Source organism: Cygnus olor, chromosome 2 (assembly GCF_009769625.2).
Source record: "Cygnus olor isolate bCygOlo1 chromosome 2, bCygOlo1.pri.v2, whole genome shotgun sequence".
NCBI lineage: Eukaryota > Metazoa > Chordata > Aves > Anseriformes > Anatidae > Cygnus > Cygnus olor.
This window is the reverse complement of record NC_049170.1, coordinates 149,465,094-149,491,463: the sequence shown is the minus strand read 5'-3', so window position 1 is coordinate 149,491,463 and position 26,370 is coordinate 149,465,094. Positions and strand designations below refer to the sequence as shown.

General features: G+C 37.7%; 1 protein-coding gene across 1 annotated transcript in view; it reads left to right on the top strand.

Moving 5' to 3' along the window:
* Positions 1–24,793, top strand: part of WASHC5 (WASH complex subunit 5) — a 28,673-nt gene extending 3,880 nt beyond the window's left edge. The window contains exons 4-29 of the mRNA XM_040547114.1: positions 1,218–1,302; positions 1,574–1,674; positions 2,559–2,751; positions 4,885–5,037; positions 7,579–7,692; positions 8,796–8,967; positions 9,583–9,710; positions 10,388–10,517; positions 11,637–11,749; positions 12,199–12,365; positions 12,965–13,040; positions 13,764–13,874; positions 13,987–14,127; positions 15,541–15,621; positions 16,283–16,384; positions 17,021–17,200; positions 17,917–18,041; positions 18,370–18,532; positions 19,258–19,360; positions 19,447–19,526; positions 20,552–20,655; positions 21,625–21,754; positions 21,848–21,944; positions 22,333–22,486; positions 22,754–22,841; positions 24,378–24,793. Coding sequence (XP_040403048.1) covers positions 1,218–1,302; positions 1,574–1,674; positions 2,559–2,751; positions 4,885–5,037; positions 7,579–7,692; positions 8,796–8,967; positions 9,583–9,710; positions 10,388–10,517; positions 11,637–11,749; positions 12,199–12,365; positions 12,965–13,040; positions 13,764–13,874; positions 13,987–14,127; positions 15,541–15,621; positions 16,283–16,384; positions 17,021–17,200; positions 17,917–18,041; positions 18,370–18,532; positions 19,258–19,360; positions 19,447–19,526; positions 20,552–20,655; positions 21,625–21,754; positions 21,848–21,944; positions 22,333–22,486; positions 22,754–22,841; positions 24,378–24,434 — 3,148 coding nt within the window. The 3' untranslated portion in view covers positions 24,435–24,793. The remainder of the gene's footprint in view (positions 1–1,217; positions 1,303–1,573; positions 1,675–2,558; positions 2,752–4,884; positions 5,038–7,578; positions 7,693–8,795; positions 8,968–9,582; positions 9,711–10,387; positions 10,518–11,636; positions 11,750–12,198; positions 12,366–12,964; positions 13,041–13,763; positions 13,875–13,986; positions 14,128–15,540; positions 15,622–16,282; positions 16,385–17,020; positions 17,201–17,916; positions 18,042–18,369; positions 18,533–19,257; positions 19,361–19,446; positions 19,527–20,551; positions 20,656–21,624; positions 21,755–21,847; positions 21,945–22,332; positions 22,487–22,753; positions 22,842–24,377) is intronic.
* Positions 24,794–26,370: the final 1,577 nt, after the last annotated feature.

The window sequence follows — 26,370 nt, the reverse complement described above, 5'->3', positions numbered from 1 at the left end:
CAAGTTGAACCATCAGCATGACCTACTGCATCCCATCACTAAGCCGTATACCCTAGTGCCACATCCACATGTTTCTTAAATACCTTAGGGATGGGGATGCCACCACTTTCCCTGGGCAGCCTGTTCCAATGCTTTACCACCCTCTTCATGAAGAAATTCTCCCTCATATCTAATCTAAACCTCCCCTGGCACAACTTGAGTTTGTTTCCTAGCATCCTATAACTTGTCACTAGATGAAAGACTGACACCCTCCTTGCTGCAACCTCGTTTCAGGTAGTTATAGAGACTGATGAGGTCTCCCCTCAGCCTCCTTTGCTCCAGACTAAACAACTCCAATTTTCTCAGCTGCTCCTCATAAATCTTGTTTTCTGGTACCTTCATTGCTCTTCTCTGCACACACGTGAGCAACTCGGTATCCTTTTGAAGGACCCAAAACTGAATACAATATTCAAGGTGTGATCTCACCAATTTATTCCTACTGTTGCTTACCATTAATACATGACTTGAAAACATTTAACCTGTTAATTAGAGATATTTTTTCTCCTTTATCATCGATATTGTCATGAAGATTTTTGAATAAAAGGAGACTCCATGTTGTCAAACTAAATTTTTGTGAAAAAGTTCCTGAGAATCTTAAGCATAAGTTATTTTTGTTGCTGGTTTTATCTGAAAAGATTTATCGTAGGGTAATATGTAGTGTTACTGGAAAGTCCTTAAATAAGAAGAAATTCTGTTAATCCACAAGAACGTTCTCTGTTCCTAGCTCCACCTTCCATATTGCATTTGAGATAAATTTAACCTATTTCCAGGAGATGTTTGGGGGGTAACTTGACAATGTGACAGTTTTACTAGGTTTTGGAGTGGGGGAGGAGCTTTTCTTTCTCAGTCTTTTGTTCTCAGGCTGTTATTCACCCATTTGAACGTTAAGAGGATGTCAGATGTAAGGTACAGAGTATCCTCCAGCGTAGTTCATGCACACCACCTGGAAATGGAAGGAGGATTTTGCCAGCTGGTTGGCTCTAGCTAGGAGTTCCAGCCTCTCATTTCAAACTAGAGCATCTCTTCCTCTTTGTCTGAAAAACCTAATGCTGCTTGTACTAGGAAGATGTTCTGACGCATCTCTGGACTTTCAAACGATTTTGGTCAATTGAGTTCTGAAGAAACATAATTTGAGAGCAAAGCGGTCGATGACCAACTCTCTTTGTTGTGATTCCTAGATATTTAGATGACCTCAATGAAGGAATTTACATTCAGCAAACGTTAGAAACCGTCCTCCTTAATGAAGATGGAAAACAACTTTTAGTAAGTATTCAATAATTCTGTAATATAAAACAAGGTACCAAGCAGTTCTGTGCCACACTAGACAAAAATGAAAATTCACCAAATACACAGTAATGCTATGGCTTATTTTGAGGAAGACAGAGACCAAAAATCTTCAGCCTGCCATTTTTGACAGTGTGTTGACTACATAGTTGCCATTCTGTTAGTTTATCAGCACTTGTTTGTCTTTTAATGTTACTACAAAATTGTGTTGATGCAATTTCTTCCCTTTGTTCTTTTTCTTTCCCGACAGTGTGAAGCACTCTATCTATATGGAGTCATGCTACTGGTCATTGACCAAAAAATTGAAGGAGAAGTCAGAGAAAGAATGTTGGTTTCCTATTACAGATACAGGTAAGGTATATCGGTATTCAGAAGCACTCAAGGCTGAAAAAATGTAACAAGATATACTCAATTCACTGGGTTATTGAATTAAGATAATGGAAATATCAGCACCTGTTTGACTGTATAGATAGACTGATAATTTTGCAGAGCTCTATAAATATCAATAGAGCTCCTTGCATTAGCTGTTTTTGCAGGTCTGGCTGTAAAACTGCGGCAACAGATTTTTCATGCTATCACAACAGAGAGTTGAAGTCCACTGACATATAAGCTTTCAGCTAAAGCTTTAGCATTGCAAGTGTGAGCTGTGAAGGTACCATAGGTATGTGAGCAAATCTTGGTGAAAAGTCCTGAGTATCTAGATTGCAAATGTGTTGCAAGTCAGGCTTCTTGTTACAGTGCTGGGTAAGTGGAATCAGTAATGGGATTTCGTAGGTAGACTGACAGCATCATTATATGACAGGAAGGGTCTCAAAGGGTGTAAGTGCAAATCCTTTCACACATAATTTAACTAAAAGGGGGTATCCTGTTCCTGTGTTGCTTTGACTGTTGAATGCAGAAATGGAGCAACAAGCAGAATTCATAAAAGGCAGGTGGAAGAAACAAAGAAACAGAACAAAACTATCCCTCTGAATACAAAGCTGTTTTTTCTGTCACTGTATAAAGTTTGTTTTTCTGTTTGTGCTTTGTATGTTTATCTGGGATTTCAGTATGGATGTGTATCAGTGTCCTCCTATAATGGTGAAAACTGTATTCGTGGCGTAAACAGCCAAAAATCTTCCAGACCTTAATATCTGATTGTTTTATTGGAGGAAGGTCATGGTTACAAGGGAAGGGAAAGGAGGAAATAACTAGGTCATAGAGCTCAATTTTTGTTCCTTCCTTTTGTAAAACAGTGCAGCCCGATCCTCTGCTGATTCCAATTTAGATGATATCTGTAAATTGCTTCGAAGCACTGGGTACTCGAGCCAACCTGGAGCTAAAAGACCTCCAAACTACCCTGAGAGCTACTTCAGCAGGGTACCCATAAGCGAAACATTCATCAGCATGGTTATTGGCCGCCTGCGGTCAGACGACATTTATAATCAAGTAAGTTACTGTGAAATAAAAGAGGCATCTACAATAGACTAGCAGATGATTTCTCAGGTAAGCTACTCAACAACGAAGCACAGAAGAAAATAAATCATGTAATCACCAAATTGTGGAGGTTGGAAAAGACTTTTTGCAGTCATGTAGTCTGAGCTCCTGGCTTAAGCAGGGTCAACTTGAGCAGATTGCCCAGGACAACATCCAGTTGGGCTTTGAATATCTCCAGAGGGTGGAGAATGCAGAACCTCTCTGGGCAATCCATTCCAATGTGTGACTAACCTCACAGTAAAAAACAAGCAAACAAAAAAACTCACCCATTTTCTTTAATGTCTTTAAATCTTAAATGATTGGTCGCTCTTAATAACTAATCCCCTCAGAGATTGCTGTTATTTTAGTTAGTTACTACAAAGAGATTTATCATCCCTTAGTAGATAGCTTGATTAAAAAGAAACCCTAATGTCACAGTTCTTAACTACGATAATTGAATTAATAAAGGGAAAAACAAAACGAAAGAAGCAAAGTATGAACAATGTCTCAGTCTCCTCTAATATGACTCCTTTGAGAGAGCTTTAACAAAACATTTGCTTTTGAGCAGAGTTTGGTCTGTAGCGTGAACAATCTTTTTTTCTGTAATTTTTGGCACACATTTAGTGAATCCTGGATGACTGAAACAGTACGTAGATGCCAGAAAAAGTGTGTTTGAAGACTATTGGAAGATAGAAGAAACAAGCAAAGGCTTAAATCTGTAGGTAGGAGTGGCAGTATAAAAGTAGGGACCTCACTGAAAGTGCTTTCAGACTGTGGACAGACATACTGACATTCAAAGGGGAAAAAAGCCTCATCAGGTACTGTACTGCAGAATTTTTTTTAAACGTTGGAAAGTTCATGAAACAAATAAGCGCATTTAGCAAGCTGCAAAGAAAGCTCATTTTATGACATATTTATGTTTCTAGTAAGAAACCAGGAAGTGTTAGTGAGATTGTACTTTTGTAAAGTACTTCTTAATCTGGAAACCTTACTTAGAAACGATACTTTATATCAAAATTACTTGCTCTCTTATTTATATAATATTATTGACTTATTGCAAAGACAGTAAACATTTGTGATTTCTATTTCTATAGTACAGTTAATAATGTTTACTGAAAAACAGTAATGTTACTATACAAAGCATTATAATTATATAGCCATTATAAAGCATGGTTATAATTAATGCACTTTTTCCAATGTAGTTCCAAAAGTTAAATTCAGGTAGAAAACTTCAGTTCAACCCGAAGTGAATGGAGCTTGTTTTACTGAAGTACATTATGTCTGTGTTGTTACCTCCTTTGATACTTGCAGCCTACTTTCAGTGGCAATAGGCAGAAGTCTCCTGATTTTTCTTACTAGTCAAAAATCTTAACCTTATAAAGTAACTAGACAAAATTAAATTAAAGTAGGATGTTACTAAATAAAAGCAGGGAACAGTTTTCCTAGGGACAAATCGTTGTGTCTTATTTAATATGATTTTAATGCCAACTCTTGTGTTAGTATGGAGGTCTTTTAATATATTATCCTATGTACTTTTAAAATGAAATTTCAGTTGATAATTTGAATCTTTTTGGTCTCGCTGATACACGGAATGGGTGAATAATTAAATTATCTTCATTCTAATTGTCTCTTTTATTAAATTACTCTTACTTTTATTAAATTAATCCTTGTTTCTATGTGAGATGAACTACAGCATCCCCAGTCCTTATGTAATACTTTTTTCCAGCTCTGCTCCTTTCAAATCATCTTAAGCTCTTTGGTTGATCCCTCCTTCAACCCATGTACAGCACAGTAATATCTTCTGGTAGCCTGTTAAAATTAGAAGATATCTACACAGTCAACTTTTATATTCTGTAAAATATATCTGGTAAATACACTGCATGTATAAACATGTCCCACTTACGTGCATATGCTCTTTATCTCATAGTAACCTATATATAATATACAGGATAGAATATATAACATATATCCTTTAGGATATATTATATATAATATATGTTACTATATAATATGCATGTATTACTTTTTAATGTGCCTCATGATATTTGCAAGTGGTTTATGTGGCTGTGTATTATATTCTTGTTTTGTTTTGTTCTCTTTTCCTAGGTTTCTGCCTATCCTTTACCAGAACACCGCAGCACTGCCCTGGCTACTCAGGCTGCTATGCTCTATGTGATTCTGTACTTTGACCCTTCTATTCTTCACACACAGCAAGCAAAAATGAGAGAGATAGTGGACAAATACTTTCCAGATAATTGGGTAAAAATTAATTTTGTTTTAAAGCTGTTCTCTGGATTTACTGTTATAGAAATAATATACGTAGTTTTTACAGCATGAATTACAGAAAAAAAATGTTCTAAAAGAATCTGTTCTTATTCTTTTCTGGTGAAGTTTTACTTTGTTCAGAATGGAGCAATCTGAGTCAAACCTTCTGGGTAAGCTCGGAAAGCTATCCTTTGAAAATATGAATTTTCACTGTAAATGCTTACCTCAACTACATTCTGATACCACCAAGGTAAGTCAATCACAAAAAAAATGTCAGCTGGAAGGTGCATATAGGCATCTTCTAGTCCAACCTTCTCAAAGCAGAGCTGGCTTCAGAGTAAAATCAGGTTGCTCCAGGTCTTGTCCAGTAGAGTTTTCAACATCCCTAAAATAAAGATTCTACAGTCTCAGGGCTCCTGTGGCGAGGTTTAATCACTCTCGTGGTGAGGAATTTCTTCCATCTGTCCAACTGGAATTTCCTTCAGCTCATGACCGTTGCCTCCTGACTTTTCACTGTGCTTCTCTGAGATGAGTCTGGCTCTGTCGTATCTCTTAACTTCCCTTTAGATAGTGGAGGACTGCCATCAGATCCCTTTGCCGCCTTCTCTCTAGCATAAACAAAGCCAGCTCCCTCAGCTCCCTTCCATTGTGGGTCCCATCCTAGTAGCCTTCCATTTGATTCACTCCAGTTTGTCCATGTCTGTCTTGTGCTGAGGAGCCCAAACATAGGCAAATTACTCTAAATGGGACCTTATGAATGCTGACTGGAGGGACTATTCGCTTCCTTCAATCTACTGGCCACAGTCTGGCTGGCATAGTCTAGTGTATGATGAGTCTTCGTTGCCGTAAGGCTGTGTGTCTGATTCCTGTTCAGTTTGTCCACCAGGACACACAGGTCCTTTTCTGCAGAATTCTTAAGCAGGCACTCAGTTCCCAGACTGTGCTGTTGCAAGGGTTTGTTTCTGTCTCCAGCTACCGGACTTCATGTTTAACGTTACTGAACTTCCTCTGTTTTCTGCTGGTGAATTCAACTGACTTGTCAAGGCCTCTCTGGATGGCAGGCTTGCTCTCCAACAAATTCCCCACACACACATTGTTTGAAAACTTGCTTGAGGACACATTCCATGCCGTTGTCCAAATAACTTAGAAGCAAAGCCTGTCACTGTGCGATTCTATAGACTGGTAAGATGCAGTGATCAAAAGGGCATTTCTGTGCATCTTAGTGCTAAGATTTAGGACCTCCATCCAGAAGCCCTAGTCTGCAAAAAATGCTACTGAAGTAGGCTGGCATGTAACAGGAGAGTCCTCAGGTAGTCTATATCAAAGGGAATCAGACTTCACAAAGAAACTAGAAATTCATTTATGTATCTTCATTGGTTTCAAATTGCATTCCTCTCTACCATTAGTGGAACAGTGAAGAAAGGAGTGAAGAAACTGCAGTAGCTGGCTATTTTAATATAAGCTCATTACAACTCATCAGTTTTTTTCCTCCTTTTTTTTCTGAAAAACTTTAAGCTTGTATTAGGGATGAGAACTCAAATTTTTGAGTATGCCAGCATCTTTATTCACTTGACTTCATTGTACAAACTATTACTTTGATACAACGCCTGTCTAGTGATCAGGTATGGACGAGTTAGCTGCATCATACAGAAGCGTTTCAAATCAGTCTGAGCAGTGGAACTGTAGCCTTTTAAGGAACTGACAGCAGGAAACACCGAGCTTTATTTCAGCAGTATTAGAAGGATCTTCTTATCAGCAGACCAGTGTCCCATTTACCTCTTCTGGCTTCTTTTTTGACATTTTACAAAACGGTCAGTGGTTGACAGTGTTCCCCTAGGTGTGATCACTCCAAGATGGACAGACATTGGAGCAATAGTGTGACGAAGCTGATAATGCCAAAGCTCTGTGTATCCTTCATCTGTCAGTCACCCAAGACTTCCATTTTTAATCATGTATCTTACAAACACTTGCAAGGCAACCACAATTCAGTATTTTTAATCACATTTAAACTTGACCTTGGGGTCTCAAAACCGTTTCTCTTTGTTCCTTAAAAATCAGAGTGTGGAATCATAGCTTCCTTCTGTTTGTGTTTGCGATGGAAGACACATTACATTTCTGTTTGGCACTTTGGGCATTCTTAGAGGAGGATTCGTTTAGATGTTTGTTGTTTTTTTTTCTCTGTCATAGTCGGCTCCCCAGTCAGTCTTGCTTTTGTCAGCCTTGTGCACAGGAACATGGAAATTCGGAAATGAAAAGGAAGTCATAAGTTCATGGGCAGGAGTGCGGAATAGAGACCAAGGATCAGACACAGTGACTGAAAAAACTGTCAGCTTGTTTTCAGAACTAAGCTTCAATTAACTAATTAACTGTATTTCATTTCATTTCTTCCTACTCTGGAGCAAAGAATACAGATATCAAAAAAGTTTAGTTATTTCCTATTGATACCTACAACATATAACTCTCTACTCGTGTTGCTAAATGAAAAGTGTGTCTTCTTAATAAAATTGTAAACACAGCTTCTTGTTTTCTGCTTAGGTTATTAGTATTTACATGGGAATCACTGTAAATCTGGCAGAAGCATGGGAGCCCTACAAAGCTGCTAAAACCGCCCTCAACTACACGCTGGATATTTCAAATGTCAAAGAGCAGGTGTGTAAGACAGCATTCAACATTTTTAGCAAGATTTCAGGCTGTGTGGCTATCTCAAATATCTGTATTTTTATTCTCTTGTGTACAATTGTTTGAATTGTATTCAAGTACAATTCTTTGAGTATGTAACTTTTGTAAAAAACTGAGTTAAAAATACTTCAAGGTCTCAAAATCTTGTACGCCTATCATTGCTTATTTTACTTCCTCTTGTGGAAAAAGAGGCTAGAAGATTCCCTTTTCCCTAAAAGTTCCTGGGTCACAACTTGACAAAATAGATGCTGGCGCTCAACACCATCTTGTTCAGTATGGCATACCTTAAGCTGACTATGGTGTTTGGTCTTCCATAGGTGAATGTTTTAGAAGTTATACATTCATTTTGATAATGTGGTACTCAGCCAAATAGTTGTACATGGTGCCTCCCAGATTAGCTAAACAATAATCTGGAAAAAAACACCTGCTTTAAAAGAATGATACCTTAACGTTGTATAATGCAATGTAGTTGTAGGTTTTTTATGTGAGATTATTTTTTTTATGCCTAAAAAACAGTGAATAATACTGGCCTGTTTGTAAAACCAGGCAATAATTGGGGGATTTTGCTGGACTGATGATTGTTTAAATGCCTCCTTAGAGTTTGAACCAAGTGCTCAGAAAAGAACACCACACAGAAGTGTCTGATTAGAAGAACCATGTTATACGTTGTCTTCTAAACTTAGGGAATGTGAGCAGACATTTCTTGTTAGTCTTCAGGGAAAGAGTTTGCTAAGTAGAACTGGCACTTAATTCATGACAAGTATATCCCGTTCTCAAGTAGATTTTGTTTTGTTCTTTCTTATTATCACCATTTTTAGGAATGATTTCTAGCAAGTATGTAAGTGAATATATATGAAGCTCGCAAGTGTAGAGCAAAGATCCTGAAATATACTTTACATTCGTTGTTATGTAGCTGCAGTTTATTATGTTGCCTACCAGAACTGATAGTGAGTTTTTTATATTACTTTTCTGATCTGATACCCTTTAAGCTTTAGGAAGCCCCAGCCACATTTTACATGACGCGTCCCTTTTGAGGCAAGGATTATATTGACAAAAGCATTGTGTATTCTAAGGCAAGCAGGTACGCTGCGGTCACTGAGCGCGTGCACACTCAGGTGCAGCAGTTTCTCAAAGAGGGCTGTCTAAGGGAAGAGCTGGTGCTGGACAATATTCCCAAGCTGCTGAATTGCCTACGAGACTGCAATGTAGCAATCCGCTGGTTGATGCTTCACACTGCAGACACAGGTAAGACCTCGTGCCAGACTTTTATTCCAGAGTTGTCAGTCCTGCTCTACTGGTGCTTCATCTTAGGTCCTGAGAGAAGTTCACTGTGTGCTACTGTTGAAGTCAGCAGAATTTCATTTACTGTTTTCAGTAGTTTGTTGAGCTCTTCTTTTGTTAACAGTCTCCTAAAATCTTTGGCTGAAAAGTACACACATGCATTTCCTTAAATCTTGCAAACTACATACAGGTATAAAAAGAACCTTTGAGAAGTCATGATCCTGTTGAATAATATTCTGCAGAAAAAGTCTGGGAATGTTATCTTCTTGTGCCTTATCATATGAAGCATCATTCTGAGAATTGTATGTATCACTAAAATGAAAGCAATAGTCAGCTTTTTAATATGTTAGTAATTAATTATTTGAAAACACAGGTTTTATTCAGATAACTGTTGAATAATGTCTCTGACATGAGTTTGGATCTGTAAACATACCTGCTTAGGTATACTCTACTCTTGGTTGAATGCCTGTGCTGTCTTTGGGACTTCTTGGTACGTGAGATCTTCTGTTGCACCTACAAAGATTTAAATGCTTGGCCAAATTCTGTAGCAGTGGAGAAATGTTGTCCTTCCATTTTCAGCTTGTGATCCAAATAATAAACGTCTCCGCCAGATAAAGGATCAAATTCTAACAGACTCGAGGTACAATCCCAAGATCCTTTTCCAGCTTCTTCTGGATACAGCTCAATTTGAATTCATTTTGAAAGAGGTAACGTGCTGCTGCTTTCTTCAGTGTTCTCCCCTGAGCAACAGAGCAGAGCTGAAGACTTGATTTTGCCTGAATATCCCGATAATAAGCACACTCAAATCTGTTGAGAATGCTGCACAACTTTTTATCCTCCCATACTTCTCTTTTCCAGGCTTTCTTTAAAACAAAGAAGAAAGCCCATGTCTGTTGAGGATAAGCTGCTAGGAAAACTCTTACATCTCTATATAAATTTATGCCATCTGTAAAAACATTCTCCATTAATTCTGTGGTACTAATCTGGTAAAATACATACGAGCATGCTTAACTTCAGTTACATGCTCCTTTGGATTGAGTTTCTGTGTATAGATTGAGATAACTATGCAAAGTATAACTCAAAATTAGATCGGTCTTCTAGCATCTCTAAGCTAAAAAAGTTACTGGATAATTCTATAACTGACTAAAAGCCAACAATATCTGTCATATATATATTTTTAATTCAGTTAATTTCTATCACCATATGTACATCCCACTGGCTGTATTTCTCAATGCTTTAAATTTTGTATTTAATGTTCTGGTGAGGTCTTGAAGTTATTTAGTACTCCCTGTAAGTCAGTTCCATCTGTTATAAGTATTTCATTTCATTTATTGTAGTTTGCCTTCTTGCCAGTTTAATTTATCAAATGCTTTGTTTTCAATAGATGTTCAAACAGATGCTGTCAGAAAAACAAACAAAATGGGAGAACTATAAAAAAGAGGGATCTGAAAGGATGACTGAACTTGCTGATGTCTTCTCAGGAGTTAAACCTCTTACAAGAGTAGAGAAAAATGGTAATTACTAAAAACTAAACTGATGGGGGAAAAAAAAGTAATTTTTTTTTTTACTTCTAAACAAATACTGAAAGAAAATACACGAGGCTAATACTGATATTAATGAAAAAATTCATATCCTTCAGCTGACACAGACATCTCTTACATGCTGTCTAACTTAGGTTTACTGCATATGTTCCATATGTAAGCCATGATTACGCACCTAATATTTATATGGACATATTTTTAAATATTTTTTCTTATTGCTTTGTGTAGAGATGTTAGGTAAGGTAACAAAATGCCGTTGCACTTTTCCATGTGTAACGGAGTTGACGTTATTGTGTTCTATGTACAAAGGAGTGGGAAAACCATATCTGTTAAATATGGGGTTGCTTTAAGATCTCCTTTCATTCTTTTCCTAGTCGTGTCCTGCATTTGTTGTATCAGCATTTTTTTTAAAGCTTCTTTTACTTCTCTTCTGCACTGAATCTTTGACATTCTCCAAGGAAATGACTTAAAAGCATGAATCTGTATTTCCAAATTTCCTGCTCTGTTTTTTGAAACCTTTTCTTTTTTTTTTTCCTGAGTTGATGTAAGAATGAGAATTTTAGATCACTGTCTCATTTGATCAAACACTGCATAATGTCAGTGTAAGGGCGGTATTAGTGATTGTTCCAAAATAGCTAAATTTAGAATAAAGACAATTTTATCACTTTCTTCCATATAAAAGCAGACTTACCTTACTGAATTCTTTCCCTCTATCATCTTGATGTCAGCAAACTTCTAGCTAAAACACAGAAATTGCAGCTGCCAAGATAAATGACATTGTAAAACCATTTATAAAACACAATTTCATAATTTAAAGGGATTTATCTTCTTTGAATAGGTTTTATTATGCCAATTTGTTTTGATAATTGTTTTTTAATGTTCTCTGTGACACTTACCTAAGCATCTGCTCCTTTAAAAGTCTGTGTCTGGAAAGGCTAGAATTGTAGAAGTAAAATGAAAACGTTGTAAATAATGCCCTGTATGTATAGTTTTGAATGTTTTTGTTGTTCTTATTGTCTAGCAAATTCCTGGTGTCTTTATTGTTTACTGCCCTTGCAAAGATTTGATTAAATTTTGCTTGTTCTTACATAGAAAATCTTCAGGCTTGGTTCAGAGAAATCTCCAAGCAAATCATGTCTCTCAACTACGATGATTCCACTGCAGCAGGCAGAAAAACTGTGCAGCTCATACAGGCACTGGAGGAGGTATGGCAAAGAAATTTTGAGATAAGTGAATTACAAGACAAATCTTCATTTTAACAATAGGTTAAGTCTATAGATCTTTGCAGTCTTGCATATACAGTCGTCAGGACTTGCCTATAGACCTAATAATTGTAAAATAAGGAATACTGCATGAAAAATCATACCACCTACAGCTGATTAGTAAGATTTTCTGGAGAAATTAATTCAATATTAAACATTATCTGTCAACATTACTTACTATTTTATTAAAAATACTGAAAATAAATTCACTTGAAGCTAGAGAGGATAATTTGGAAAGCAAAATAAAATTGTAGGCCAGGATTTGTTAAGTGTCTTACTGTATCATAGCCTGGAAGAGGGAGATCAGTTTACTGATTTTATTAATGTTGTTGTCTTTAAAGATGAATAGACAAAAAGGGTATTTTTTTGTTTGCTTTTGTTTTTAAATACAGGTCCAAGAATTCCACCAACTGGAAAATAACCTGCAAGTTTGCCAGTTTCTGGCTGACACCCGCAGATTTCTTCATCAGATGATCCGAACTATCAACATTAAAGAAGAGGTCTTGATCACCATGCAGATAGTTGGTGATCTTTCTTATGCTTGGCAATTAATTGACAGGTATCCTAGCACGAGGTTTTTTCTTCTAAGTCATCATTACTGAAACTTTTAGGAAATAACATGAGTAAATGTTTTTTATAACACTGTTGGACTTGATAACCTTTGTAGGTCACTTCCAACTGAAAGTATTCTATGAGTTGTTGAGTATATTTTGCTCTTACCAACTTGAATAAGAATTAACAGCCATCCTTGGCATGTTGTTAGCTGCAGGCTAAGTAATGCCATACCTTTTTAGTTTATACCCTGTTCCAACTAAAACAATTTAAGTTTCTATCTCCACCCTTTAGTATAGTTAAGTGTTCTCCAAGATACTGGAGTTCTTGTTTCAACCAAAAACAGACAAAAATGTTACAGAACTTCTTTTCCAAGGTGTGATTTTGCTCAGCTGCTACTCCGTTAGTTTGGCTGTTACTGATGCCTTCTTCTTTTGCCCCATCTCCCCCTTTATCGTAGAGTTTTTCCTAGTCAGTAGCTCTTCAGACCAAAATTCTCCTTCAGTAAAGTTTCACAGATCTCCCATGCTAGTGACCTATGAATTAAGAGCTGAAAATAAGTTTTAGGGGAAAGAGCTGATCTGTTTTCTCTCTTTCCTATCCCAGCTTTACATCTATTATGCAGGAAAGCATAAGAGTCAGTCCATCTATGGTAACTAAACTCAGAGCTACTTTTCTAAAGGTAAGTATGAAAGAAAATGAAGGGACCTTAACACTTGTTTACCAGAGCATTTGTTAAATAGGCCTTAAGGCTGTGAAGTCACAAGTGATCCAAATCTTTCTTCTACCAACATTTTCTATATCCAGCTTTTTTAGAATTAAATTATTACATTAACTCAAGGTTAGTTTTAAAGAAAATAAAATCCAGTTATGTATGTTTGTCTGTACAACCAGTTAACATTGCCACCATTAGACAAATTAGTCTCGTCATCCAGGCTCTACTCTTTACAGTTACTTGCTGGAGACATCACATCCAAAGAGTGAATTCTCAACATATGTATCAGAGGAGACTGAAGGAATTAAAAAAGATAGGTTGGCTGTGCCCTTTTTCTGCCACAATGAAGATGTGGCATCAGATGAAAATATTTTCTGTAGAAACATGAATGGGAAATAGCGTGGGAAGGGAAGGGTAAAATTACAGAAGGAAAATACCTCACGTAACTGATAAGATTAGGGAAAATGAATGCAGGGAATGTAGCATTATAGACTGCTGAACTTTTCTGACATTTTAGCAAAAAATATACATATTTTACTTTTTTATTGGCAAATCTGATGTTGTAATGCTGCTGTTTAGGAAGAACGTACTACTTCAAGGTATAATTTAAGAGCCTGAGGAAGAAAATTTAGGTGTTAAATTTATATTAGGAAAGCAGAGGTGAAGTTAAAATGTTAACGTTGTTTCTAGCTTGCTTCTGCTCTTGACTTGCCACTTCTCCGCATCAATCAAGCCAACAGTCCTGATCTTCTCAGTGTATCACAGTATTATTCTGGCGAGTTGGTTTCCTATGTAAGAAAGGTAGGCATTTGAAGAGACATAATTGTCTTATTCTGTAATTACCTTTCCTCAATTGATGATTTTTTTTTGGAGAATGTACTGACTTTGTTTGTCTCGTCTCTCTTTTACAAAGGTTCTACAGATAATTCCAGAAAGCATGTTTACTTCTCTTCTCAAAATTATAAAGCTTCAGACTCATGATATTATTGAAGTGCCCACTCGCCTTGATAAGGATAAGCTACGAGATTATGCTCAGCTTGGACCACGATACGAGGTGCAGTTAAAATAGGGAATTCTTAAAAAAGCATGTCGTAAGGGTAGCCAACTTCATCCTAAGTTTAAATAGGTTCAGCTCCACAGAGTTACACTTTAACAGTGAATTTGGGTTTGTTGACTGAGTAAAAATTAAAACTGACTCCTGTTAGAACAAGAATCCCTTAGGTTTCCTGAAGATAGATGAGTAACTTCTCTTCTGTTTGTAAAAGTCCAACTTTTGATCTTGCAGAAAAGGAGAGGAAAATTAAATATATTTGTAAATGAGTGTAGAGATTGTGGATTTATTTAGGTGGTGATGGGAGTGACAACAAACTGCAAGTCTGAAATTAAGCCAACATATTTGGAATGCTTGTTCCAGGAGAAGGAGAAAGTTAAAGACTGAATAAACCAGCAGGGTTAAGCCTTTTGCTGTCTTCAAATGTCAAGAGAGGATGGGGGCATGTTGATTTGATCAGATGAAAAAGCTGATATTGCTTGTTGAAATTTCTGTCTGTGGGGTGTCTTCTGCGTTGTTATAAGTCTGGAAGAGTGAGAAAACATTAAAAAAAATGGTTTTATATTTAATAGAAGATTGAGGAGCAAAAAATGAGTAGACCAGTAATTTTTCCCTCAAATAATATATACTTTAGTTCCCCAAATACCAGTAGGGATGCCATCTTTTTTCACCAGTTTTTGGCAAAGTGTGAAGAGTTTTAAACAAATAGATTGTGATCTCTAATTAAGCCAACATTCAGACCTAAATACTAGGCTTAGGCTTTCCCATTAAACTTTGTAAAGATAGCTTATTTGGGAGTGAGTGGAGGGCAAGGATAGAGGAGGAGGCAGTATTTAGTAACATTCCTTTAATTTTGGGGAAGGAGAAGGGCAACTTCTCACTTGTGATTTCTGTGGAGCTGTAAGTCTGAACTGTGTTGTTTCTATTCTATATTGTAAATGTCTTAAAGGCAAAAGACTGGCTTGTCTGAACTCTGAGCATAAGGATGCCTACCTAATAGTTTAAGACTAAGTGAATGTGCTTCTGTATTTTGTCAGCAGAAATAGTGAAGTGGTCTCATTGCTAGCAGCAGGCTTTGTTGCACAGTAACTACTTCAAACTGTGCCCCTAGCCTGCTCAAAGCTACTAATGTGCAGTGCGAGATAGCCAGCCAGGTCTTTTCTCTCATCATCTTTGTAAAGCTGCTGAGAAATACTATTCTTTCCTGCTGGTAGCATATCTATATCGATCTAATCAGAAGATAGATTGTTATTGTACTACATAAGTAAGCTTAGAACAAAATGTAAAATTGAAAGTGCATCAGTGCATTATTCTGCAACAGGAAGCTACCACTGGAGAAGATGTTTATCTTTCTAGCTTGATTGTCTGAATCTGTAGAATCACTTGAATAAATTGTATCCTCTTTTTCTATTAAAGGTTGCCAAGCTAACCCACGCAATTTCAATTTTCACTGAAGGTATCCTCATGATGAAAACTACTTTAGTTGGTATCATCAAGGTAACGTTCCATTATTTCAGTAGTCATTTTGTTGGCAATTAGCGCTTTAGCACAGATATTTCAGCACATTAAGCAAGACCTAGAAGTCAAAAAGACAAGAAAAAAATGAGCTTGCATACTAGTTTTCAAGCAGGGATGCCTGATATGGCATCCAGGTATGAACTGTGTTATTTAAGGTCATTAAGAACCCACAGTTCTCATTGTGCATAGGTTCCTCAACCTTAATTAACACGTTTTTTTTTTTCTATTAGAAAAATGACTGCAAGAGTTTCTGGAGAGCTGTTTCTTCCATTGGCAAAGGCTGCTCTACCTACATTAAGATTCCTATTTCAGGACTTCAGAAGCAAGCATTCTTGAAGCAACATATAATTCTTAATGAATTCCGGCTTCTTATAATTGTACAACATTCTTAATGGATCATTAACAAAGCTTGCATATGGGAACAGACCTTTGCCATTCAACTTAAAGGAATGATTTATTATCTAGTACAAGCATGTAAATATTTATCTTCTGGACAAGCAACTGGTGGGAGAGCGGATGTGTTAGCACTGCTTTCCTATCAGAAAATAAGTATTTTAACGTACTTCTTGGTAAACCTGAAATCTTTTCATATTTTTGATACATTTCCAATTTTCAGGAAAAAAATGTTTCTTCTACTTAGGTGGACCCAAAACAGTTACTAGAGGATGGAATAAGGAAGGAGCTAGTAAAACGGGTAGCTCTAGCCCTTCACAAGGGACTCATCTTTAATCCTAGAGCCAAGGTGTGTAACAGCTTGATTTGATTTGATTTTTTATGTATCTCAGTTTTGCTGACACCTCTTTTATTGTACTACTTTGTAGAAAATAATAATTTTCTGTACAGGTTTCCTTTGTGTAAAATACATTTTGAACTTCTTAAAGGCTATTCTCAGTCTTATTTGATGTTGCAATGAGTTTATGAACTGGTAAGAGTGCACAGAATTCAAAAACCTATTTATATTCTCTTCCAAGTGTCCTATGAATACTGAGTTACAGTTGTCTTTGAGATGATTCATGGCAACACGTGATATCATCTATACAAGCCAGGTTAAAAACAAAAAGAAAAAGTAGAATAAGGATTATGACTCCTTGTTTTGTTTCTGTCCAGATTGTTAAACCTCTCTCCCAGATCAATCAAAAGTATTATTGAAGCCTAGAAGAAAAATTAGAAACAGGATGAAAAAAATATTTTATAAGAAGAATCACTTAAGATATCAAACAACCTGTAATGCATCTCCCAGTGTTTTTTAGTTCTGGATGGAATATAGTGAAACACTGGAGAGATTGTTGTGTAAAAAGGCATTTAGAAGCCTATACATTTGCTTTGTATTCTACCTGCTCACAGTTCTGTTTTTCTTTTTCTTTTTTCCCCTCTGTAGCCAAGTGAACTGATGCCCAAATTGAAAGAAATGGCAGCAACAATGGATGGATTCCATCGATCGTTTGAATATATCCAGGATTATGTCAACATATATGGTTTAAAAATTTGGCAAGAGGAAGTGTCTCGTATTATTAACTACAATGTGGAACAGGAATGCAACAACTTCTTAAGAACAAAGGTGCTGGTCAAAACCAAAAATGAACAAAAAAGATGATAAATGCTTTTATATTGGGGTGTTCAAGCTTGTGAGTGATGGAACACATGTAATGAATCATGCACGCTCCACAGAGTTGTGTCTTCAACTAAATCTGTTATCTGCCACAAAAAACATCTGGCCCCAGCTTTTTCTGAATGATTTCAGCATCCCCCCCTGCACTGGTTGTACATAAGAGCAAAGAACCCCTACCAAAATATTTTAATATCTCTTGCCAGTGAGCAATATCCTTCCTCTCTTTCTCAAAAAAAACAGAAAATAACTAATGAATCCCAGTAGTCTTCTCTGTATCTATCTTTAGCTATCTGTGTGCAGGTTTAGGAAGACTGCAGTAGTTACCAGCTCTTTTTGTGATATTTCCCAAGTGATTGAAGGAATACATTTACATTTGGGAAACAAAATGGTAGACAGTTTTCCTGCAGAAAGGAACAGATGGAATTCTGAGCAGGAGTGCGGGTAGTTCTCTCAACTTGCACGCTTAGGTTTTGCTTGCCCTTTATCATAAGACCTGTTCTCTGCTTTTTTACGTTTGTTTTTTTTTTTTTTGTACTCTGTGTTGTATAATTTACTATATTGTTTTACATTTTACTCCTTCAAGTTAAACAAAATCAATAGAATTTGTAGGGCAAATTTAGAATGTGCAATGCTAACACTGCAAAAAACTGAAACTTATTTTTCAGATTCAAGACTGGCAAAGCATGTACCAATCTACTCATATTCCTATACCAAAATTCACACCTGTAGATGAATCTGTAACTTTTATTGGTCGGCTTTGTAGAGAAATCCTGAGGATCACAGACCCAAAGTAAGTACTGTACATCACAAGCCATATTACTAGCTCCATGCATTGAATTGGTCCAATACCACTATATGCAAATGAAATATATAATAGCTTTCCTTCGACTGCCATATCGTCATCTTCATCTAAAGCCAAACTTACCCAGTCTGCCCTGTATGTTTTAAATGTTAGTTTAGAAAATTCCAACTTTAGTATACAAAGCAAAACTGTGCATGAGCCCTTGCAGAGAGACTTTCTAATGTCTTCCAGAATAAGATGACTCATTACTCTTATCACAAAAACCGTCTGCAGCTTATTCTGAAATATGTTATTTCTTTGTTTAATTTTTTCTTAGAATCACGTGTTATATTGACCAAATGAACACCTGGTATGATATCAAAACTCATCAGGAAGTAACCAATAGTCGCCTCTTCTCAGAGATCCAAGACACTTTAGGTACCTTTGGTCTCAACGGTTTAGACAGGCTGTTATGTTTCATGATTGTAAAGGAGCTGCAGGTAACTTTTGAACTTCAGTTTCTCAAGATCATATTGCTTTTACTGCTTGTTAACTTTTGTAGTGAAATAAAAATCCAATTAACTTTTGAAATGGCAAATTCAAATCAAAAGCATTTGAAAAATGTGCTTTCAAACCCAAAGGTAAAATCTGGGTTGCAGAGAGTCATTGGGTTTGTTGCTCTTCAGTGAATTGAGCTAGGCAGTGTAGGTTATGTGCTAGACGATGCCTCTCAGAGGTGTACGATTTCAGGTCAGCTTTTGTTTTTTATGTCTAGATATCAATGAAAAATTGGATTCTTTGAGTCTACTATGATATGAATAAAGTAGTGATTTTATGCAATGATGCCTTTCCATTCTATGATATCTAGGAGTGCAAGCGAGTTGTTGGTTTTTTTTTTCTTTGAAGAATCTGGTCTGGTTAAAGATTTTAAAGAAAATCAAATATTGATGAAGACAGTTTTTCCTTGCGAATTGAATATATTGTTGGCTACAGTGGGTATGTGTGTTGAGGAGGTGAATCTGCTAATTGTCCTAGCACTGATTAGTGTAAGTCAGAAAAACAAAAAGGTTAACTACATATTTCTCAACTATTTGTCTCTGGAAACAGTCTTTCCTTGCTTCCCCTCTAGCAACAAAAGACTGCTGTTGAAAACGCGGCTGTTGTACAACCAAGATTAAGCATAGCATACACGTGTGAAGATTTTACTTTTCTTTCTTTTATTTAGAATTTCCTCAGCATGTTTCAGAAAAATATATTACGAGACAAGACAGTACAGGATACCTTAAAAGCACTTATGAATGCTGTTAGTCCTCTCAAAGGAATTATAGGTAAGTGCTTTCTGGTTAAGATGGAAGAAAGCTGTTGTCTTAGCACATTTGCATTTATTTATGCCTCACCCTTCTTCTTTTCTCAGCAAACTCAAACAAGGTTTATTCTGCAGCAATTGCAAAAACTCAGAAGATCTGGACACCATATTTGGACTCCATAATGAAGGTAGGCTTACATTATTTATATACAGAATCTGCTATAAGCACTTTAGTTACATACTTTAGTCTACTTACGTTACAGCGTTGTGTAATGTTGACATGGAATGCTATAACATTACAAATGAAGCAGGACTGCGTTTGTGAGAGCTCCTGAGCTTCAATTATACGCTCAGCTTAAACTCCGCAAGGTGGTTAGCACTGGAATCCATATGTAAAATCCAATAATTCACTAAAACTGAGTACACCATTAGAGTTCTGATCTGAGAAGGCTGAGGCAGTGCTCAATATCAGGAGCTCTGACACTCCTCACAGTGCCGTGTGAACACTTGTGTACCTAAGGCTAAAGTTTTGAGCAGTAGCATGTCCTGAGCTTGCCTCCTTCACACAGAAGGCTGTCTGACATGCCAAAAATTTAAACAAACTGTGCCATTAACACGTCTGTTTGCCTTGCATTTGTAATGATGCTTTGTAGCCATTTTACAAGACACTGTGAATGTTTGCTGATGTTATTGAAGAGAAGAGGAAAGGGCAGGCAAAGAAGGGGAAGAAAGTTGACAGCAATAAGCCTCTCCATGATCCCCTGTTGTTGTTTAATCCCTGCCATTGCTGACCCTAAGGTCTAGGGAGAGGTGGGGAAAAGCGTCTTCACTTCCCAGTGAAAAACAAGCAAGTAGCTGGGTTTTTGTTTCTGGTACCTTTTCAGTGCCCTCTTCACACTGCCTGTATTTGCTGTCATGAACTGCATATAAATCTTGAGCGCTGTGACTGTTCTTCCCCTTTTGCACAGCTGGGGTCTGTCAGTTCTGATTTTGGGCAGTCTGAATTAGTGCTCTCTTACTGAAATGAGAGTGGCTCCAACCACTTTGTATGTCCCTACTTTGGGCAGCCCTACAAAGGCTGTTAGTTGTAATGAATACTTCAGGTAATCTATTTAAATATTAATTATTGTTACTCTAAGTTTTTCCTTAATTTATCTTTCTTCTTTCCCCATTGCATAACACCACTTTTTTGTTTGTTTGTTTGCACAAATAGGTTGGTCAGATGCAGATTTTAAGACGGCAGATTACCAATGAGTTAAATTATTCCTGCAGGTTTGACTCCAAGCATTTGGCTGCTGCATTGGAAAATCTCAATAAGTAAGAAGTAAAATGTGCTAAAGAGCTGCATGTGTTACTGTGATGTGGTTATTCAGATTGCTGTCAGATAAACTATCTGTAAAATCTGTATTATGGCAAAATATGCAGTCTGATTGGGTTTTTGTTCTTGTTGATGGTTATTTGGATTTGAACCCAACAAAAACTGGTTAGAAATAAATAGAATAGAATTGTAGAATCATCATAGAATGGCTTGGGTTGGAAAGGACCTTAAAGATCACCCAGTTCACGATAGCGGATTAGAGGGGGGCGAATCACCTCCTCCAACCTGCTGGCCATGCTTCTTTTGATGCAGCCCAAGATACGGTTGGCTTTCTGGGCTGCAAGCGCACATTGCTGGCTCACATTGAATTTCTCATCCACCAACATCCCCAAGTCCTTCTCCTCAGGGTTGCTCTCAATCTGTTCCCCACCCAGTCTGTATTTGGGCTTGGAATTGCCCCGATCCAGATGCAGGACCTTGCACTTGGCCTTGTTGAACTTCACAAGGTTCACTTGGGTCCACCTCTTGAGCCTGTCAAGGTCCTTCCGGATTGACTGGATGGCATCTAGTCCCTTCAGCATGTCGACCTCGCCACAAAGCCAGTGGAATAACTCTGCTAGTGTAAATAACTCAGCTAGTAATTGTATGAACGTATTAGTGGACAGCACGGGTTTTTAATTATATTTACTTTTACCTAGACTTGAGGTCATTAATTATATTTACTTTTACCTAGACTTGAGGTCATATTTGGATGAGAAATAAGAACAATGGAAGTGGTGCTGATTTTAAAACAAAAATGATCTTTGTAAGAAGACATCTCAGAAAATGTTGTTTGCTCTTGATAGTAACCATTAACAGGTTTTGTGTGCATGAAGCTTTTATATTAATATGGTATATGGCATTGCATTAGGTTTATTTGTGGATAGTTCAAGTAAGTATTTAATGCAAATAATTTATTTCCCTTTTAGAGCAATACTGGCTGATATAGAAGCGCATTATCAGAATCCATCACTGCCTTACCCTAAAGAAGACAACACTCTTCTGTATGAAATCACAGCTTATCTGGAAGCAGCTGGCATTCACAATCCTTTAAATAAGGTCAGGCTTACATTTAAGTGCTTTTAAGCAGTATAGTTGCTTTTTCTCTGTCACAGATGTGGAAAAACTGTGCTCTTTTTTTTCTCCCCTCAGATCTACATCACAACAAAACGTCTGCCATATTTTCCCACTGTCAACTTCCTATTCCTGATTTCACAGTTTCCAAAACTTCAGCACAACAAAAATTTAGGTATTGTATAAGTTGCTTATTGTTTGTGTAAATCTAACGAAAATCTATGTGAAATCATTTGCATAGAAGCCATTCAACTTTTTTTTACTTTAGTCCACCATGTCCAGACAGGTTTGTTTTAACATTAAAGCAAAATAAAATGGGGTAGGAAACAGAATCCAAACTTCTCCCTTTCTCATTCCATCCTATGCCATAGTTAATATCATTAAGCTATTTGCTGTGGAAGAAATACAGCTGCTACGTTGTTTTTTGTTTTCTACTTGTGGGCAGGCAGAATGGGAGGCACAGCAGAAAACCTCATGAAAATGTATTATATATATTTGTCCCTGCCACAAATACATTGTTTTATAAACATGCATTGTTTTTTTTCTCTGTTTTTCCTGTGCAGGAGTGGTGTGCAAACGGCCGGCTGATCAAATTGACTGGCTTCCTCTAGTGCTGGGACTCCTTACCTTGTTGAAACAGTTTCACTCAAGATACACAGAACAATTTCTGACTCTCATCGGTCAGTTTATTCGTTCAACGATGGAGCAGTGCACAAGGTATCCACATGTCACTTTCTACTCACCTGCAGAGGGTTTCAGTATTTTTACTACTGCTTTTCCAGTGTGTTCTTTTAGTAAAGTATATTCGACATAATAATAATGTTATTTGACTTAAGTGTAAGATTAAAATGTTTCTCTCCTTGTAATTGAACCGCACGGTGCGTAGTGGAATAAGCATTTTTGAAGACTGGGATTTTCATGTAATGTTATGCAAATAACTGACCAGCTAGTAAGACTGTGGTCTTCATGATTGCTTAATATTAGCCAGAAGATACCAGAAATGCCTGCTGATGTGGTGGCTGCCCTCATGTTCCTGGAAGACTACATTCGCTACACAAAATTACCAAGAAAGGTAAGAGAGAATTCCATGTCTTCTGTAGACAGCACTGGGAGTGCTGGCCCCTCTGGACTTAAATATATCTCTAGATCTTAAGACAGTGTCTGAAAGAGAATTTAAAATAAGGAGACATTTCTTTATGTGACATTAACTGTTGTGGAAGCCAGTGATACAACACTTCCCTATACTAGCTTGAATCTGTCGGGATTATTTTCAGACTATTTAACCACTACTCACTGTAAATTATTTTCCCCCATTGTTCCTTACAGTTATGTTCTTAAATGCAAAAAAAAAGCAGAAAACAAAGAAGTGTAATCAGGTCTTCTGAATAATAAGTGCTGTTTCTGTTTGGAGAGAGACTTGTATACATCCTTTTCTGTCTGGAGTCCTGCTCAGAGGAGCTAAATCTTGGTTTATGCTGCAGCTGCATACCAGCAGTTTGATCACGCGTGCCTACTCAAGAACATGGCATCATCTGTAAATGAAAAAGCAGAATAATGGACTTGCTAAGCATGTCCAAAAAGCAGTATTTACCCTTTTCAGATGATCTGTAAAAGATCACCAAACTGAAATGTGGATGAAAAATCTGTTACCTGATATGAAAGGGTCAAAACAGATTCTTTTACTCCGTACAACTAACAGCTCGTGTTACTTGTGTACTTTGTGTAACTATTTTCTTATTAATCATAGTGTCTTTAGAAAAAATATTTTTCTAGAAAATACAGACAGAATAGAAAATACAAGAAGGATTTCAATTTTGCATGGACTTCAAGAGTAGCCTGTTTTCATTTAATCTTGGTGTTTGTTGCTGGGGCCCTTTTGGGAAGGGGTGGGTGGGATAAAATAGAAGTTCTGAGGTGTTGCAGAATTAAATAATAACAAGCTTATCAGTGTTCTAAATCCAGGGCGAAATGCTCTTTAGAAAGTGTAAATCTCCAGTCCTCGATTTCCTTTCCTTCCCTTCTTTCCAAAGAAGCAGGGCTTCCTAGGCAGCTTCTGTACTTCACATGCAAAGGAAGTTCTGGAAATTTGTGCTTGTAGAGAGACTTTCTTTTAGGATTAAATGTGACTTAACTCCTTTTGAGGATAATATTTATACATGGTATTAAAAATAAGTCATAATTCTATTTGCTATAGTCTGTAGCTCATTAAGAAAAGATGATTCATCAATAAGCCATTTTATATTTCCTAGATAATACTTAGGACTAAGAGATTTTTCCAGCTTCACCCTTGTTCCCAGCCCTCGGCACAGTGTAGCAGGAAGTCCCCACGTTGGTCTTTCAGCTGATGTGTCTGGTACTTGTGCCAGCTTCCACTTCAGCCTGGTGCTATGTGGAGAAACAGCAGAGAGGGTGTCAGTGTTCTTCCAGTCTTGCACAGGACCTCTGGTCCCAACAACTTCTTACGGCCCTGAGCTAGCTTCACATGCCTGACACCATGTTCCTGCCTTGTTCAGGTCGATAGTATTGCATGCTTGGTTGATAATTAGATATTAACAGAGCATACAAATTAATAATGAAGAAAATATGACTGACTTCCTCTTTACTCTAGGTCGTTGAAGCACATGTGCCTAGCTTCATTTTTGATGAGTTCAGAACTGTGCTGTGAAAATGGAGAAAGACCAAGGCTCTTCCCCAAGCCTGAAACAAGGAACTGAGGATGGGCCAAGCTTTTCAGAACTGTATCTTTTCTGTGCTTTGAGGCAATACCTGCAACTGTCACTACGAAATATAACCATCAGCACAAGTCTATATCATTAACACTTGTTTAAATCTTGGCGTGAAATGCAAACCATATCTCATCCAAACTGTGTACATTTTGTACTGCACATTATAAATGCTGTATGTAATTGTTTACGTATAAATCATTTAGTTTTTTGTTCTGAATAACTATTTGTGGAAGTTGGATTTTTGTATCACAAACGAGCAAGGAAATTGGAAATAAAGGTATCAGATTCTTTGCCAGGACTCCTGAATCCAAAGTGTCAGTTTACGTGTTCAAAGGACTGTTAGTGAGAAAAAGAGAAAAGATGTTTGGTGTCTGCCTCTGTGCTACAAAAAATAATTTTCCGTTTTGTGCTATACTATTTAAAAGCGCAAAAATTTCTTTCCATGCAACTGTAGCATGACTAAGGGTAGAGGCAAGGCCTGTATTCATGTAACTTTCAGTGCTGATGTGGAAACTTTTGCACCCAGCATAACTTCCTGCATAACTTCCTCACTAGGGGCTGCTGTGGGAAAGCCAAGGGGAGGTGTTACTCTATCAGGGGACAGCTTGGTCATTATCAGGCTCAGTCCTGAGTTTCTTTTTTTCTTTCTGAAGCACTTCAACTGCAAGAGCAGAAGGATGTTTCTGACACTAACGCAGACAGGAATGCCTAGGGAGCAGGTAGATGGCAAATGAGCTCCCTAGTTGTGGAGTTTATGTAAGAAAGCAAGCACAGAGGAGAAGGGATAAAGCCCCAGGTCCTATCTGCGTCACCCCCTGTCTGCAGTGAGGCTGCATCCTATTCAGCTGCTCCTACATACCCTGGCTTTTCTTCCTGGAACCAAGAACAGGGGCTGTCTCGTTCCCCTCCACAAAGGCATATGAAGGGGGCTGGCCAGGTCAGCTGCCACCCACACCTTCCACTTGTTCTGCATTGGAGTTGGCATAATAAATAACGGGTTATGGCCCCCCTGGTTACCAGGGCAGGAATAAACTTAGTTCATGAAAAATCCATCCTGACATAGACAGATGAATGCTAATGCACTTCTGAGGAGTAAAAAGATCAGGAAGTTTTGGTAATTTTTGTACTGTTTTTCAAGTCAAGTGTGGGCTGTGAGAGTGCCTGAACATACTACAGAGCATGATCTGTTTGCAGAAAAGACTTTGTGCCACTGGAGGGAAATGCTGCACTGGCACCTGGTCAGCAGTGGGCAGAACTCGTGTCTGTGCTCATCATACTAGAAGACACACTACCGCCATGAAGTCATACTACTCCAGTGTGTTCACACTTCTCTTTGCTGAACTCCATAAACTGGCTGTTGGCCCATTTCTCCAGCCTGTCCCAGTCCCTATGGATAGTAGCACAACCTTCTAGGTGTATCCACCACTTCTCCCAGCTTTGTATCGCCTGCAAACTTGCTGAGGGTGCAGTCCGCCCCATTGTCCTGCTCATTACTGAAGAGGTTAAACAGTATTGGCACCAGCATCAACCCCAGGGGTTGACGGAGTTGGTGCTGCTGACCTCCTGCCCCCTGGGCCAGGCAGTTCAGCCAGCTGGTTAAGTGAGGTTTTCCCCTCATAAATCCACGCTGGCTACTCCCAGCCACCTTCTTGTCCTTCGTATGTTTGGAAATGATTTCTGGGATGATTTGCTCCATCATCTCACCAGGTATCAAGGCGAGACTGGCCCTCCTGTAGCTTCCCAGATCATCCTTCATGCTGTTACTGAAGACAGGAGTAGTGTTTGCTGCCATCCAAACCCCAAGATCTTTCAAAGAGACTTGAGAGTGGCCTTGCACTGCCATCAGGTGGCTCCCCCAGCACCCACGGGTGCATC